The 17684-nt window shown below is 40.7% G+C and overlaps 1 protein-coding gene across 6 annotated transcripts in view; it reads left to right on the top strand.

Annotated features, from left to right (window-relative positions):
- Positions 1-17684, top strand: part of SH3BP2 (SH3 domain binding protein 2) — a 60190-nt gene that overhangs the window by 33220 nt on the left and 9286 nt on the right. For 5 of the 6 annotated variants that reach the window (XM_039541627.1, XM_039541623.1, XM_039541624.1 and 2 more), the window contains 5 exons: positions 10234-10373; positions 11603-11705; positions 14716-14833; positions 15391-15461; positions 16102-16187. In XM_039541627.1, the coding sequence (XP_039397561.1) occupies positions 10238-10373; positions 11603-11705; positions 14716-14833; positions 15391-15461; positions 16102-16187 (514 nt within the window). In that variant the 5' untranslated portion in view covers positions 10234-10237. Of the gene's footprint in view, positions 1-2581; positions 2904-10233; positions 10374-11602; positions 11706-14715; positions 14834-15390; positions 15462-16101; positions 16188-17684 lie in introns of those variants that run through there. The other variant, XM_039541622.1, reaches the window with a different exon arrangement.

Below are 17684 nucleotides of genomic sequence, written 5' to 3'. Positions count from 1 at the left end.
TGTTTAACTGTGAGATTAAAACTGATCAATTGTGATTAATTGTTTTGAGTTAATTGTGTGAGTTAACTGTGATTAATCGACAGCCCTACTTAAAATCTATCTTTTAGATAAAGCAGTAAAACAAGTTTATTAACTACAAATCAGTATATTTGGATTCAGGTGCTTGGGGAACTCCATTTGGGATAACAGGATTTGTGCATAATCATTTTCTATTAATAAAATGAAGGGCGTTATGTGAGCTTGTATTGTCCAGGAGAGAGCTGGGCAGTACAAGATGTACATTTCTGGTAATTTGCTGGTGTCTCTCTGCAGTGTAATTCATAAGTGGCTGGCTATAGCACTCATATAATATAAATGGGAGTAACTTACTTGCTGGAGGTTGTATGTGAGCAGACCAGGAGTGGTAACTCTCACAGCGAAGCAGTGTAAAAGGCACCCCAGGTTGTAGAACTGAGGGGACGCAGCTGTTCATCAGTCCAGATTGTACCCTGGATAATGTTACACTTACCTACCTCCCACTCTAAATTCTCTCTAAGCTGTGCGGCCATATGGGTCGCGCAGCTGCCTATTAAGCCTCGCGTAGGGGCTCAGGGCTGCGGCGGGGAAAGGCGCCCCTCCCCACCAGCCCTAGCACAGACCTGCCGCAGCAGGGAGAGGCACCCCTACCCACCTACCAAAGTGTGGACCTGCAGTGGTGGGGAAATGCACCCCTCTCCGCCAGCCCCAGCGGGGACTTGCCCCAGACATGCTGTGGCCAGGGGAGAGGATCCCCTCCCTGGGCCTGGGCCCACCGGAGCTACCAAAGTCGGAGAGAAGCGCCTATCTCCCAGCCCTGAGCTGCTGCAGTGAGAGGGCTTGGAGGGGAGTCCTCTCTCCCCACCGCAGAGCCGGGGCAGCCTGTACCCCAACCCTCTGTCCCAGCTCTGAGCCCTCACCCCCCACACCCCAACCCTCTGCCCAGCCCTGAGCCCCCTCCCGCACTCCAAACCTCTCATCCCTGTCCCCACCCCAAAGCCTTCACCTCCCCTTATGCCTAAGCCCTGAGCCCCAACCCCCTCATCCCCAGACCCGCACCCCCACCCAGAGCCCTCATCCCCCCACTCCCCAACCCTCTACCCCACCTTTGAGCCCCCTCCCACACCCCACAATCTGAACCCCTCAGCCCCACCCCCACAACACAAATGTTATGTGCACCAACATGAAGGTGATGTGTCACACATCACCTCCATATTGGTGCATATAACAAAAGTCATTCCACACATGGACATAAAAAATTAGAGGGAACACTGCTCCCACTGTGAGGTTTTGTTAACCTTTGTGATTAAGTCTAGAGACATTAATAACTCACCTTCAGGGCTCTGCCCTAGTGGTACTCAACCTTGGGATTGTGTAGAGGTGTCCAATACTTTCAGCTACCCTTGCCTAGTCCTTATTACTAAGTGAGGGGAGGGGTCCAGGCAAGGTGGAAGAAGGACTTCAGGTAGTATCCTGGTATGGAAAAGATTGAGAACTGCTTTCCTACCCAACACCACCCCTATTGGTATCTCAACCTAGATTATTTCCTCCTTTTCCTACAGCCTTTGTTCTCCTTAAGCCATGCACCTAACCATACTATTTGTAGCGTTTTCTTTTTTCCATATCATTCCTTGTGCTTGGAACCTCTCCCCTCCCCTTTTGGGACACGGACTCGTATGTTCTTAAAACACACATCTTCCTTGAAACCCGTTGGTTGTGATCCACCAAAACAGGTGAAGTATGCAGTACACAGCATATCCCTCTTTAAAAAACTTCTTGTCCTCACCACTCTGAACTGTGCTAGTCAGCTATTGTATTATGTGGCTTAAGTGTGCTTTCTGACCTGTGGTGTTGCTTAATTCAGCCTGGTTAATTCCCACTGACATCAGTGGGGCATGTGAATTTTTTGCATCTTTATAATTTAATACCCGCAGTTGAAGGGGCTATAACAGTATAAAATAGTGGTATTTTATATATCATCCTCATGAGCTGATGGCCCTTAAATTATAGAATTTTGCCTTTACATTATAAGCTCCTTGGGGAAGGGTTTTGTCTTCCTCTATGCTTTGTATAAGGTGAAGCATGTTGGCAGTATTTAAGATACTTCTACTATCATAGAGGGTGAACTTTCTGCATCAGTTTTGTGAGTATTTAACAAGGCGGCTGTCTGTAGTTCCTTTGGTTGAAAGAAGAGGGTCAACCTCAGGTTGCTTTGGGGAACATTAGAGATAAATATTTAATCCGTTCCGCTATTATAAACCACCAACATCTGAAACATTTGCTTCTGTTCATAAGCGCTAAGCAATCATTCTGAACCAGGCTTTCACTAGAGTGTAAACTCAAGCATACAATCACACACACACCCCCCCCAAACCTTCCTCTTTTTAATCCTCCATTTTCCCATGAAAAAAGTACCAAACCAGCTGTAATGGAAAATTCTCTCCCTTTTTGGTTAGCTGCCTGCCACAGGTTGAGATTTTTTGTAAGTTTCATTTTACTACCTCTCTGGCGAATCAGGAAATCTGTGATAGAGATAATGCTGCCCAATGACTCCTGGAAACAGGAAGCAGCACACACAGAGACCCACACAGCCAACAAAAAAGGAAGCAACTCATTGCTGAGGCGTCTCATTTGACGATACTGCACTGTGTGGAAGAGTCGGGCAGGGTTTTTTTCCTCCTTTTTTTTAATTTAATATGAAACGTGAAGCTGCAGCAGCAACTGTCACAAAGATATTTAATCAATAGGTGTACACTAGGGGGAGATATGCTGACTTCCTTACCTGAGGCGGATTATAAATGGCTAATGGCTTCATCTGTACAAAGGAAACGCTCGTTCGGTGCCACGTTCAGTAAGAAACCTGTGTGCCAGTCAGATCTTGTCATCAGGTTAGTATGAGTTTGTGGTTTGTTAATGCTCTTTTCCTCTTACCTACATAAAGAGTAAACTAATAAGATATTATATCCTGAAAAGAATTCTCTTTTGTTCTTGACTCTTCTGTGTGGATTAAGAATGAATCAGTCTTCATTTAAAAAAAAAACGGGTCAGGGTGAATGGGGAAGGAAAGCACTTTCATGAAATTAAAAGCCAGTCAAGACAGTATGTGCACATTAAACATGTTCATAATTGAATGCTTTGCAGTGGGATTCAGTCCCTAGTCTCTCTCTTCCCATAATACTGACTGGACTTCCACAGCGTTGACAGTATTGGTAATTATACTTTTTGACAGAACCGTTGTTGAAAATGGAGGCAGGAAAAGGATTAACTTGAGAAAATTAAATTATGTTGCGTATCAGATTTTTATTAGAAGTTTCAATTTGAAATGGATTTATCTAGTAGAAGAGCACCTGAGGTCTCTGCAAGGTTAGAAAATCCAGTTTTAGGAACAGAAAGTAAACGTGTGGCTAGGTAAAGCTGAAATGGTAGAGTTTTGTTCTGACATGCTGAGAATATGCTGGTTTTCTTCTTTCCTCAGTAACAGTGCTCTTGGCAGCCTGGCTGTGTGTATAGTGTTGTCTCACTCTTGACTAGGCCACCTGTGAAAGATGGAAATCTCAATTGTCCTTCCCTCTATCTTTATTTACTGCAGTATTCCTTTTGGTCTATTATTTGTACGTTCAAAAAGCTTCCCAACTGAGATCTCACTTTTCATGGGTGTATTGTCAAGATGGGACTTAGATGAAATGCTACAGTACATGCGATATTATGGCACTTCTTAAAATTCTCAAACATAGTGTCTGCTGAGACACTTCTGAGAAACTGAACTCAGATTTAATGTTTTGTGCTGTAAATTTGAGAGGCCGTTTTTCATTTGCTGACCAAATTGATCCCCAGTGTTTAACAACACAGGGTGTAAAGAGTATCATGGAAAGCTAAAACATCCAATATAACCTTTGATTGGTGAAAGCTCAGAGATAGAAGTAACATGGTTTTTAGGCCTGAATCCTGCAACCCACCACTCAAAGTGGTACCAGACCCTACCATAACAACAGATGCAAAACCTGTAAACATATCTTCACTGCTACTATGATTGATTAATCCCCCCCCCCCCAAACACACCCTTCAAGATCCATCAGTCCAAGGTATACCTCTCACTGTGTGTAGTGTGCCCATCCAGTGCACTAAATGCCCCAATGACAACTAGGTGAGTGAAACCAGACAATCTTGAATGAACTCGCACAGAAAAATGATAAAAGACAAAACAACCGTATCACCCATGGGTGAACGCTTTTTTATAAAATCACTCCATGTCTGACCTTTCCGCAAAGGAAACCTGCACAACACCATCAAAAATGTGCCTGGGAACTTAAATACATAATTTTGCTAGATACTAAAAATAACTGGATTTATGAGTAATCTGTGATGTGTTAACACCCCTTTTGGCTGGTGACTGAGAGGTGTTAATGGGCCACTTTAACTGGAATGGCCTCTTAGCACGTATTCTACCTACTTATGCTAAACAATCAGTTCCATCTTGTATTTAGCTGTGATACTCTGAGTACTTTCCCCAAGCCTAAAGAACAGCTCTGTGTAGCTTGAATAGGGAGACCAGACGGCAAGTGTGACAAATTGGGATGGGGGTGAGGGGTAATAGGAGCCTATATAAGAAAAAGACCCAAAAATCAGGACTGTCCCTATGAAATTGGGACATCTGGTCACCCTAAGCTTGAAAGCTTGTCTCTCTCTCCAACAGAAGTTGGTCCAATAGAAGATTTACCTCAGTCACCTTGCCTCTCATGTATGCTGTTATGGCTTCACATGTGTTGGCACAAACACACTGTAGCAATACTTTTTTGTCCAAATAACTTCTCAAGTAATCCATCACAGCAACTGCAGCTATGTTCAAATTACCTGTGATAGAGACTCAGATTAACCTAACCCATTAACAACCTATCTAGAACCTGTCCTGGAAAACGATCCCTGACTCTCACAGACGTTGGGAGGAAGGCTGTCCTTGCTTACAGACAGCTTCCCAACCTGAAGCAAATACTTATCAGCAACTACACACCACACCACAGAAATACTAACCCAGGAACAAACCCCATTGCTTATTCTGTCCCTATATCTACTCTAGCAGCACCATCAGAGGACCCAACCACATGAGGTACACTATCAGGGGCTCATTCACCTGCACATCTACTAATGTGATATATGCCATCATGTGCCAGCAATGCCCTTCTGCCATGTACATTGGCCAAACCAGACAGTCTCTACATAAAAGAATAAATGGACACAAATCAGACATCAGGAATGGTAACATACAAAAGCCAGTAGGAGAACACTTCACTCTCCTTGGACATTCAGTAACAGATTTAAAAGAAGCCATCCTTCAACAAAAAAAGGTAAAAAACAGACTTCAAAGAGAAACTGCAGAGCTACAATAAATTAGCAAATTTAACAACATTAATTTGGGCTTGAATAGGGACTGGGAGTGGCTGGCTCACTACAAAAGCAATTTTCCTTGTCTTGGTATTGACATCTCATCATCAGTTATTGGGAGTGGACCACATCCACCCTGACTGAATTGGCCTTGTTAACACTGGTTCTCCACTTATAAGGTAACTCTGTTCTCTTCATGTGTCAATATATTTATGCCTGCATCTGTAATTTTCACTCCATGCATCTGAAGAAGTGGGGTTTTTTCCCCACGAAAGCTTATGCCCAAATAAATTTGTTAGTCTTTAAAGGTGCCACCGGACTCCTTATTGTTTTCGTGGATACAGACTAACACGGCTACCCCTCTGATACATTAATACTCAGTTCATTTACTAAAAACATTGCAAACTCTATTTCTAATTGGCGTCTTGCAAAAGAAGAAACCCTCCGCATGTGTTAAGTACTTGCTCTAGGTAGAGTATGAATAGGCTGTGGGGTATGCTGGAGAGTAATGTGACCACACTGTGCTGTGTTTCAAAGAAAACTCTTCAGTATTGAAGGCAGTCCTAAAAATTACTGTTCCTGTGTTCTTCCCCAGCATACTATAGAGCGCACAGTCTTCCTAGCTGAAATGGGATTGTCCTGGAAAGTCCCTGAGGAGCCAAGTAGGACAGGGACAAGGCCCTTCCTGGTGTGCTTTGATTGTCTTTGGATCAGTCTCAGTACTACTGCAGTTGGGGAAGGAGATGTGTTCAGTGGCCACTCTGTTTTCATTTTCAGGGGGGAGGGGAGCAGGGTGGGTTGTTTTCTGGGCTTGGTGAGAGTGATGAAAATTAGGCAAAAAATTCATCTGTTTCTTAAAAACAAACACTTGTTGCTGTTACAAGGAACTCTCAGAATGAGCTGGGGAAAATTCTCTGAGTAGCCTCAGCAAGAGGCCCCATTCTTATCCTGGTTATACTTGGTGTACAGCTGGAGTAGTTCCATTGACTTTATTGGAGAGACTTTGTCCTTACACCACTGTAACGGAGGCCAGGTACACACTGCAGCTTACATCGGTGTAAGTGATGTCTATTGGGTGCAAATAAGCCACCTTCCTGAGCAACGTAAGTTACACCAATCTAAGCACCGGTGTGGACAGCGCTATGTTGGTGAGAGAGCTTCTCCCGCCGACATAGCTACCGCCGCTCGCGAGGGCTGGAGTAATTAAGTTGACGAGAGAACTGTCTCCTGTCAGCTTAGAGCATCTGCACTAGCAGACCAGACAGCAAGTGTAAAAAATTGGGAGGGGGGTGGGGGGTAATAGGAGCCTATATAAGAAAAAGACCCAGAAATCGGGACTGTCCCTATAAAATTGGAACATCTGGTCACTCTAAGCGCACCTCAGATCAGAACCTGGCTCAGAGTTTCTTGTCTTGGCCTGCTGTCTCAGGTAGTTAGACGTGTAACCATAATCTAAAAAATGAGGTGGCGTTCCCTGTCTATTAGTGATCTGAGAGTTTAATGTGCTCAGATTATAAATCATACAATGACTTACTGCAATAACTGCCAGCTACCAGCTGGGATTTGAAAATCAATCTGTTCTTTGTCTCTTCTGTATCTGCAGTAATAAAGATCCTGCAATCAGAATTTTTCTGACAGTTGTGTCCATGAAATCTGAGGCAGAATAGAATCTAGTGCTCTCTTTTTCATAGATATTTTTGGCTCAGTGGTATTATCAAGAGTAGTATTAGAAAAATGTAGTTCCCCGCCCCCCCCAATAAAGTAAGCAGGTGTGATCTGAAGATATATGTGGGGCTTTAAATTGGTCAGTTACATTGGTGAGACTTCATTAAAGTCAGTGAGTTTATTCCAGTTACATTAGTGTAACAGAGAACAGACACTATCCTGTTAAATAGAAAGATTCCATTTTTACTTAATCTTTTTTTTTAAACATAACCAAATCTCAGGAAATTTCATCAGTTTGACTTCAGATGATTTCAATGTATATTTTGATCGACATGTTTGTCATTTAAAAAAAAAAAAGTCAGTTCCGGATTTCCCCTTCACACCCTTCATTTTAAGGAAATCACTCCCATGATGACACTAGAGTGTTGCAACATTTGGGTTTCTACAGCCAACTGAAAAATGAGTTCACTTTCCCTCATGCCTGTTTTTCAGCTTCTGTGGTATGGACAAAAACATTTGACACAGTTTTGATTTCAGTTTGCAGGAATAACTTCCGTGCATAGTGCATCTCATGGCTCATTAACAAATAGCTTTTATCAAAGATCTCTCAGAGTGCAGTGGGACAAGTCATCTCATGATGAGGGACCATGGGTGAGGGTAATGGGTGGGGGAGAGGCTTCAGTGGAAGGTGGAGCTGATAACGTATGTGCAGAAGAGGAACTATTTCAGTGAGAGTGGGAAAGTATTTGGGGCAAGTGTGGGAGTTCCCGTTGTACTAGTGGAGCCTATAGATAGAGGGCTAATGGTGGTGTTAGAGTTAATCCATCATGGCTCCATCTGTTGTCTTGGGTTTGAGACTAAAAACATGGCAACCCCCAGCCCTCCATCTCTCAAACCTTTCCTAAAAATAGAGGGCAAAAACTAACCTCCATTCCTGAGCCCTAGGCTGCTTAGGAAACTAGCATTGAATTTAGCAGACAGACAATGCAAGTATGCACAAATGCATAATACTTTGTAAAAATGTTCTCATCCAGGGCAAGTTTAATTGCTCTTGAGGGAGAAGTAAAATATTACTGGCATTTCTGCCATCATTGTCAGCACAGCGGGGAGCTGGCAAGTAGGTTGGATCCTGCTCTGGTAACTTTTTAATGACCATTTTTCAAGGCAACATAAGGTGGTGTCACTCAGTGGGGAGAGTGGGTTATGTTGAATGTGACCTGGTCAAATCAAATCCACAATGTAGTATTCTGTGTGACATTTGTGTGCCTTGCTTCACCAGTGGGGGCTGCCACAGGCTTTGGCACATAAGTTAATACATCACTGCCTCAGAGAAAGCAGGACATATGCATGGGAGATGGGGCCTCTGTGGAAGTACAGGGAGGAAAGGTCAGAGAGAGAACAAGTGGAGCAGCATGGACTGGTGACCTTCTGAGTAAGAGGAAGGGATTCTGGGAACAGCGAGCTGAGTAGATTGGGGAGTTTAAGGCTGGGATAGAATTAGAACAGAGAGGGAACAGCGTAATGAGGGAGACTATTAGGAATACAGAGATACTGAGTGGATGGAATAAATGAGTGATTGGGGGAGTTCCCTGGGGAAGAGTTCATTACTGAGGTTAGATACCTCCATAAATACCTAAAATATAGCCAGGTGGCCATGGGTGGGGACAAGAGCTGGTAAGATAGTTGGTTCCATTCAGAGTGCCTCAGAACCTTGCTCTCTTTTGACAAGGAAGCTAGTAGGGTACTAATTACTTGTGGTGCAGCTCACGCCTATGGTTTCAGAGTCACTGCTGTTACCTCAAACACTGGTTCCTCTCTTGTTTCAGAATAATTATGATTGTATGAAACATGGATCAAATTCTTAGTGGCTCGGTTTGATCAGAAAATTAGTATGGAAAGAAAAAAGTACCCACTGTACATGCGGTGGGGAAAAAAGAAGCATGTACTGTACTACTGCAATGAATCATTCAGCAAAAACAGACTCCTTACTCTTTTCACAATGGGTACTTTGAGTCACCAGGTTAGGCTGAAGGGAGTTTAATTAGTGAAATTATATATGTGGGAAGCAGGTTCCTAGGTTATAGACTGACAGTGTTAGCATTTTTTTGTGGAAAAGATGGAGTAAACAGGATCCTTTACATTTTTAGTTCTTTCTGCTCCGAGTCCAACATCTGTTCAAGTCACAAACAGCTTGAAATCAACTAATAATAGCTGAGGAACTTCAGCAGTTCATGAGCCCTGCTCTCTCCATTTGAGGTCCTCTGTTCAAGCCTTGGGAATAATACAGCATTGTATGTGAAGGTCAAAGTTTCTATTCAGTTCATGGAGGGTGTTCTCAGTACTAGATAATTAAGGGATTTATCCAAGCCCTGCACAATGCCTTTTATTGCCAGTTGAAGAAAGAAGGGTCTCTTTGTGATTATAACCAGGCTGATAAAACTAGTTATTAAGGAACTAATACTCTGTAGCCTGTAAACTGTATAAGAAGGGAGAGCAGAAAGAGCTGTAATTGCTAGGATACTCAGTGCAGCATGGCAGCAATAATTAACATATGCTGCCATTAAATGAAACGTCGAGGGAGGGTGAATTTGAGTTTGATTATATCCTCACTTTATTGCATGTGACACTAAAATCAATGTTATGTAATACATGCTCTGGTTTATAACAGTACAAAGAACTATGATAAATAAGAAGTGAGGTGCACTCTGTATTTGAATCACAGTGTCACTTCTTTGTATATTGGGGGTAGATCTTAACCCTTCCGGCAGCAAGGCTATATACATTATTACTGGAGGTAACAGGATATTAGGCAAAAGACAGTGGATAACTCTGAAAGACTTATATTTGGGCCTCTGGGTGGGGTTTTTTTTTTTTCCCATGGAAATGTTTTCACTATGTGTTGCTACAATGTGAAGTTAAACATCTTCCCTGGACCACTGTCATTACCTCGGTGATGTGTACAAAAATAAACAGGGACTTTCTGCACCATATTTTTTTTATACACTGCAAACTTCCTGAAATCTCTGAGACACTAGTTTATGCCACATACTTGGCTGCTATACTGTTAGTTATTTCCTTAAACATGTTTTCCAAACAAGCTTCCTTTCTGAAAGTTCATTTCTTAAAGCAAAATATACATACAATGCGAAACACATTTTTCATTCTAAATTGCAGAACAATGGCCACAGAAGAGCAGCACTGGCCAGTCCCAATGAAGGCAATTGGAGCACAGAACCTACTGACAATGCCTGGGGGAGTTACTAAGTCTGGATACCTTCACAAAAAAGGAGGCACCCAGCTACAGATCTTAAAATGTAAGTTGGGGAGGATATTAACTGGATTGCATCCGATTGCTTTAAATGCTTGCATTTGTGGACAGTGAGAGGCAGGCAGTTAGTGTTACTGTGTTTTATAATGAAGCTTCCCCTTTCATGTGTTTTGTTCGTATTGGATTTAATTTTACAGTAATATCTTGCTGAATTAATTAAACATCCTAAAGATGATGCTTGCTTGTTTTGGAAGATTAAAATTTTTAGGGGGGGCGGGGTGAGGATGTGCATTTCTTTCTTCCCTCTAGTTTGTTGGATTTGGATGTCAGTGCCTCCAAAAATAAGATTGAGAAAATGAATCTACTTTCTCTCCAGTGTACTTGGAATACCTCATTTATTTCAAACATTTTGGTCCATTATTTTCAAAACAAAGTTCTAGTCAACTTCTTGTCCAGATTGGAATGTATGAAATCTATTATTCTGAACTCCCCCAAGCCCCCAACCTAAAGATTTAGAGTAAACATATTTTTTCATATCCATAATTGCTCCTGGAATCCATATACCTTTTAAGGTAAGAAATTCAAGGCTGTGTGTTTTTCTTAATTTTTCTAGGAAATACATAAAATATATTTTCATTGTAACAGATATGAAAAAAATGCTGCTTGTGATATAGGAGGGAGGAACACTGGAATTTGATTTTTTTTTTTTAAACCACTCAGTTTTATTGCCAACTTCTCTAACTATTTACAGGCAAGGGAGGCTTCATTCTGGTTTTGGGGTCTAGAGCGAAGACTATGGAGATCTGTTGTTGGCGGCCCATACCCCGGTTGGGGTGACGGGCATGAATGATGATGAATGATGTGAACATGTTTTGAGTTTAGTTTCAGTCTAGAAGTGTGGCTTTTTTCAGAGATCAGGTATTACTGGCCTTTGGTTATGTTTCTTGGATGTGGTTTCGGTTGCAATGTCATGCTAGCGCTTTCCTCCACTAGAGAAATGCAGGTATAGGTCAGCCTTACGTCCTTTGAAGTACCTCCCCACTCCCTTTCAGAGTAGCTGTCTCTCAAATGAAAAGAACTGACATCACACTGCATTCTGCTAGGCTTCTGAGTTGACTGCAGTATCACGTGACTTGTCATTCAGTTAACTGATGATGTTTTTATAATGATCTATTAAACTAGCCAGAACTGCGTAATTCGGACAGAATTGTTTGAAAGTGCTTAGTAGTTCACTCACTTTGAGTTTATTTTTTTCCTCCCACCTTCTCTTTCAAGGGCCACTGAGATTTGTGATTATCCATGAGGGATGTATTTACTACTTTAAGACTAGCACATCTGCATCTCCACAGGGTGCTTTCTCTTTAAATGGTTATAACAGGTGAGTGGTACAAAATATTTATATTATACACAGACGCTGTTTAATGATGAAAGCATGACTTTTACTTAAGTTCAAGAAACACTGACTCAGGAAAAAGTAACTTTTTCTGGGTATGCAGATTTTGTTAATTATAGTTTCCTTAAGGAACATTTAATGCACCCACAGTGACATTTCACTAAGGATTATTCCATTCACTCCATACAAATAAGATGGTAATCAGACAGTTTGGAAAGGGATCTTGGGGTTGCCTTTTCAAGCTGCAAACTGTTGGCATTACGTTATCTGAATAAACTGTTGTGTCAGCATAAATACCCTTAGAGACATAGGCTATGTGCCAAAGGCACATGCTCTTATAAATACATATTCACTACAGATGGTTACAGTAATACTGCTGGTGTCTGTGTTTAATTCAGGGAGGAAAACCTACATTAACTCCATAGTACAGGCAGACTTCTCACTGTTGCTCTTGGTGTTACACCATATTGCAATGTGAGATCTCTGCTCCAATAGGTAATATGTTTTTCCTTACTAGAAGATCGTATTCCTTTCACCTTTTACCATTTAGTCAGAGAAACTGTCAAAATGCTAACAAATAGGATCAGCTTGATTTCTGATTTACACGGATAGATGTGACCTTTTTGTTTTTGGCAGATGCTATCACAGTCCCCATGTTTTCTAATTATCTTAATCATCATCTGAAAATAATAGAAATACTTTTGGAGTTAACTGATTCAGCAGTGCCAGCCAATGTTGCCTCCTTATAGAGGGCATGCTATGAAGGAAACAATACAAAACCACCCATATGAACATAAACAAGAGAATATGCATGGAAAAATCTGTAACCCATCTAGCTATGTATGTGATATGTAAATTAAATATTTGTTTTTAAAATCAGTGATGACAAATCTAATTGACACATTCTTTCAAGCTGTACAGTACTGTCAAAATTTGATATATCTGTACAGAGTATATATGAGTCACATTAATAAATCAAAACTGAGTTAGAAAAACAGAACTATAGTTACTGCCAATACAAGACCAAACTGGATACAGAATCTGGAGTACATTGCCATGTTAGTCTCAACCATTGAAATCAAGATCTGCTATAGGAATTATTTTGGGGAAGTTTTATGGCTTGTGTTTTACAGGAGGTCAGATTGGATTATCACAATGGTCCCTTCTGGCCTTGGAATCTACAGATCTATGAATTGTATTATTTTTCTACTGATTCTTCACTCTAATGCCACGTACGCATTCTCATACTTATTTGTAGGGGATTTTCAGCCTTAAAGTACTGGTAATATGTGACAGTTCTTCAACAGTGCACAGCAGTGTTAAACAACTCTTAAGGGAAAATGGAAGAAAACACCTTATCCAATTAAAAGTGCACAGAGAATTTATATAAACAGAATAAAGTTAACTGAGTTGAAATTTGGCCATGATATTAGGGTTAACAACCCTGTTCATGTGAAATATAGCCTTGGAACTGTCATTGACATGGGTGATGTATTGATTTATATATTTATATTATACCACCCCCCAAATTAGGGCCATATTGTGCTTGGTGTTGTATAAACCCAGACGTAAACACTGTCCCTGCCCCAAATATTAAATAAAAAGCTTACAATCTAAGAAAATGTGTGCAACTCTCATTCATATCAATGGGAGTTGCACGTGCTCGCCTGAAAAGAGGATCTGGGTCTTTGAGTAGACCTTGGTTTTATATCTCACGTTCAACAGTCCTGTGTCTAAAAGAACAGGAGCATTGGGTTCAAGTGACTCAGAAGGAAGAGTGATGTCACTTGACTCAGCAACACCAGTACTAAAGCACCGTGGGTATTTTGTACACTGACTTCCTTATGACTTTTATTAGTAACAGAACATGTTCCTGTTGCATTGTTAACCTTTTCTGTGCAAACTCCATGTCAGCAAACTGTAGCCTAGAGTTTAAAATTAGACAGGGAATCTAGAAAGATCTATGGCCAGATATGCAAAAGTGTTCTGCAGTCCTCAATGGCAGCTGCTGTGCGTTGGCCAGATTTTAAAAAAAAAATTCCACTTTGCTGCCTAAATGAGAGCAGAGTGCTTCTGAAAATCTGTCCCCGGGGTTCAAAATCCAGCTGGTTCAAGGTCTTCTAATGAGTTAGAGACTCTAGGAAAGGGTGTTCTTTAGAAGGAAAATAGCATTGAAAAGAGGTGGGGGAACAAAAAAAATAATTCCTAATGAGAGCCATGAACTGTGGTGGTGGTCGTAAGCCTAGTTCCCTTTGGCTTTTGTGAATACAAGTATTTTTTTCAGACTACCAAAAATCTTAGCACTGAGAGCCCCAAGCCTCTTTTTCTCTCCCCAGAATCCCATGTTGTGAATTTGTAAGTGATTTCCATGTGAGGTCTGTCTGAGTTGTGCACCTGAGAGTAAGGTCTTACCTGGTGAGGAGAGAAAAACAGAAACAACTCTATCTAACCGAGCTCCTCAAAGAAGCTGAATGACACATGTCATTAAGCAACAGTTGTTTGAAAAGGACTGTCTTACACTAAAATGAGTAGAAAGGCAAAATAAGGCCTAAAGTTATTATTAGTTCTCCTTTATGTTCATGGAAAAGCAGTGTCATGAATTTCCCTTGTGAGGACACCTGAAATGAGGAGCTCAACCACACAAATGCCTCCTGCCATGATATAAAATTGGGGTACACTAATATAACAAAATTAAAAATCTATAATGAACAAGTTTGTTACAAATGTAGCAGGTATCCTTTTTGGTGATTTTGCTAGTGAATGATCTCTCCCTTTCTCTTTGGCTAGCATCCTTCATTAGCACTACTCTTTCCTCCATTTTCATTAGATAAATACTGCAGATGGCACTATGGGTATTAGATTTTCTTTAGCCTTTTGGTGAAGTTGATTTGAAGGGCCATTTTGTAGCTGAGCATTAGAACCCTACATTTACCTGCACAACAGAAATAACTGCATTGACTAGGCTTTTTATGCTGTTGCTTGTTCTGTTTCTCAGGGTTATGCGGGCAGCGGAGGAGACAACATCAAACAACGTGTTTCCTTTCAAATTAGTTCATATTAGCAAGAAGCACAGGACCTGGTTTTTTTCTGCCTCCTCTGAAGATGAAAGAAAGGTGAATAACTTCCCATGACCCAAGAATATATTTCAAGAGATCGGGGGGAAAATGAATGTTTTCATAGGAATTTAGCAATTGGGTGCCTAATTTTCTTAATGTGATTTGGGCACCTAACTCCTTGGCCTCATTTGAAAAGTTCTCACTATTGTGCTAATCCAAATATTGGTACAGCATTTCATGTCTTCATATCCTGATTTTTGGTTCAAGAAATAAACACTAAAAGTTTTTATAAACATGGAAAATGACTTTGTAAAATCCTTTCCCCATATAAAATGGGAATATTAAATTACCTGGCTTTCTAAGTAGCAGTTTGAGATCTGTAGACCAAAAGTTCAGTAAATGGTAAGTAACATCATTTTTAGACTGCTATAATATTTTATATGTTCAAAGCACAGGAACTAACAAATCCTTACTACACCCTTGTGAGTAACTAAACGTTAATATGCAGTCAAGCCATAATTGCTCGCACCTCCAGCCTTTCAGAGGGCAGACACTTTATACATTTCTTTACTAAAAGCAATAGAGTAAGTTTACATGAAATTGTTTTCTTTTAGAACTGGATGATCTCACTGAGGCGTGAAATAGATTATTACCATGACAAGAAGGAAACAGTAACAGATTTAAGGTATGTACCTGCTAATTCTAGAATCGCTTTCTTGATTCTTGCACTTTATCAAAAATTCCTTAGTAAAGAGCAAGGCCCTTCTTTTTATTAGGCATTGCTGCATTCAGCGTTTAAATCCCATTGAGGAGATTTAGACTCCTAAGGTCCTAAATCTTTTTTGAAAATGAGATTTGGGCTCCTAAATCAGTTGGCCTTGTGATGCTGAGCGCAGTAACACCTAAAAAAAAACAAAACACCTTTACACATCTGGGCCCATATGTTTCTAAAGTTGCTTCCCATTCTTTGCACCTGATGACAAAACATGATTTTTTTTTGGTTGTTTTATTACCATTAAACAATAGCAAGTACAGTAATTCCTAACTATGTCTGACTTTCTTACTACATAGGTTGTGACATCATAACAAAAAATCAACCTTTTATAAAGAGAACTTAAAATGTCAACTTTATAAGTCCTTAAAAATGAAAAGTATTCATTTGGCTGTTAATTGAAAAATGAGACTACATCAGTTTTTCTGCTGCTTTCAATATTCTAATATGAGCACTTGCTAATGTGCTCTTAACCTGAATAGCTAATGTTAAATCTCATTTAAGGCAACAGTGCACCTCTTACTATAAAATCCTTTTCCTTTTCTTTGTGTAGTGACTCTGGTTCTGATGCAGACAGTTTCTATGGCTCAGTAGAACGCCCCATAAATATCAACTATTCTCATTCAACAGAAAATGAAGGTGAGACTTTAATTTTGAATGTTTCCCTCTTTTACTCCTTATCCTATCAATAAATGAGACGTTTTGATCACTCCTTCCTCCTCAAACCACTCTGAGTTTGCAGCACTTTTACTGGCTTAAAAAAATGCAAATAGCTCATATATCATAAGAATGTTTGGCTTAGTATGTATTACAATAGAAAATTGTTAATGCCTATGATAACATTACAATACATGCAAGGTTTCAGTAATTGTAAAATAAGGGTCATTTGGAGTCAGATTCTGAGAGATGCTCAGCATCCTAAAACCCCAGTGAAGTCAGTGGCAATTGAAGAATCAACCTTACAGGGGTTGCTGAGCACCGTAAAAGATTGTGCTCTTAGTAGTTATCCATCAATTTAATGTCAGAAAGTCATTCTCCTAGCCCATGCATCTGACTTAAGGGTGGATGAAGACACTTCTTTTTGGAATATTCAGCCATGTCTGTCTGCCCTATATGGGAATGCCAAATGATCTTTATTAAAGCTGACAATGAGAGTGATTAAATCCCCTTTACTTTTACAGGAGCCACTTAGAGCTATAATCACTTAAATATAATATGTTCTAAAAACTTAAAAAGAAGCAATGCAGTGAATTATGTGGACTTTTAGCATGACTTTTTATAAACCACCTGCTTCCGGCACAGACTGTAAAGTTAACCCATTAACCAAGCAGTCATTCGCGTTGTATTAGAATATTTTTGCATCTGGAGGAGTCCTCCTTTCACAACTGAAAAAGGAACGAGTTGTTAGGGCCTCATAGACTAGCTGGGTTGAGTAGGCCTATGACAAAGACACTGGGTATAATTTTCAATGGGACTTAGGCTTGTAAGAGTATGTCTACACTGCAAACTCCAGGGAAAGGTGAGCCTCTGGGGATGATGCTGAGAATGGAGTTTCAAAAGCCTTTATGTCACTTATGGAATGTCTATACTGCAGGTAAACATCTGACTTGAGCTGCAGGGCTGTAAAACTCCGGTGTAGTCCAGACTCTGGAACTATCCCCATTCATAGGGTCCCAGGCCCAAATGTCATTACTGCAATTTTAGAGCCCTGCAGCCTGAGTCAGCTGACATGGGCCAGGCATGGGTGTTTAACTGCACTATAGACCTACCCTAAGGGCATATCTACACTTATCGGTAGATCGAGTGTCAATTTACTGCATCTGGTGAAGACACGCTAAATCAATAGGAGAGCACTCTGCCATTGATTTGTGTACTCCACCTCCCCGGGAAGATGCTCTCCCATCGACACAGCACAGTGTAGCCACCGCTGTAAGTGGATCTAACTACATCAACTTCGGTTACGTTATTCACATAACTGAAGTTGCACAAGGGCTGGTCTACACTACCGCAGTAAATCGATCTAACTTACACAACTGTGGAGAAAGCTGAAAGTTGGCGCTTGTGGTTATATTCTGAGTGGAACTAGCCAAAACGACTTAATCTTCTGTCTTGTTTTTTCCTTTGTAATGGAACCAG

The sequence above is a fragment of the Mauremys reevesii genome, linkage group 5 (assembly GCF_016161935.1).
Source record: "Mauremys reevesii isolate NIE-2019 linkage group 5, ASM1616193v1, whole genome shotgun sequence".
NCBI classification, from domain to species: Eukaryota; Metazoa; Chordata; order Testudines; family Geoemydidae; genus Mauremys; species Mauremys reevesii.
Note: the sequence above shows the minus strand (reverse complement) of the source record. Positions and strands in the feature narration are given on the sequence as shown.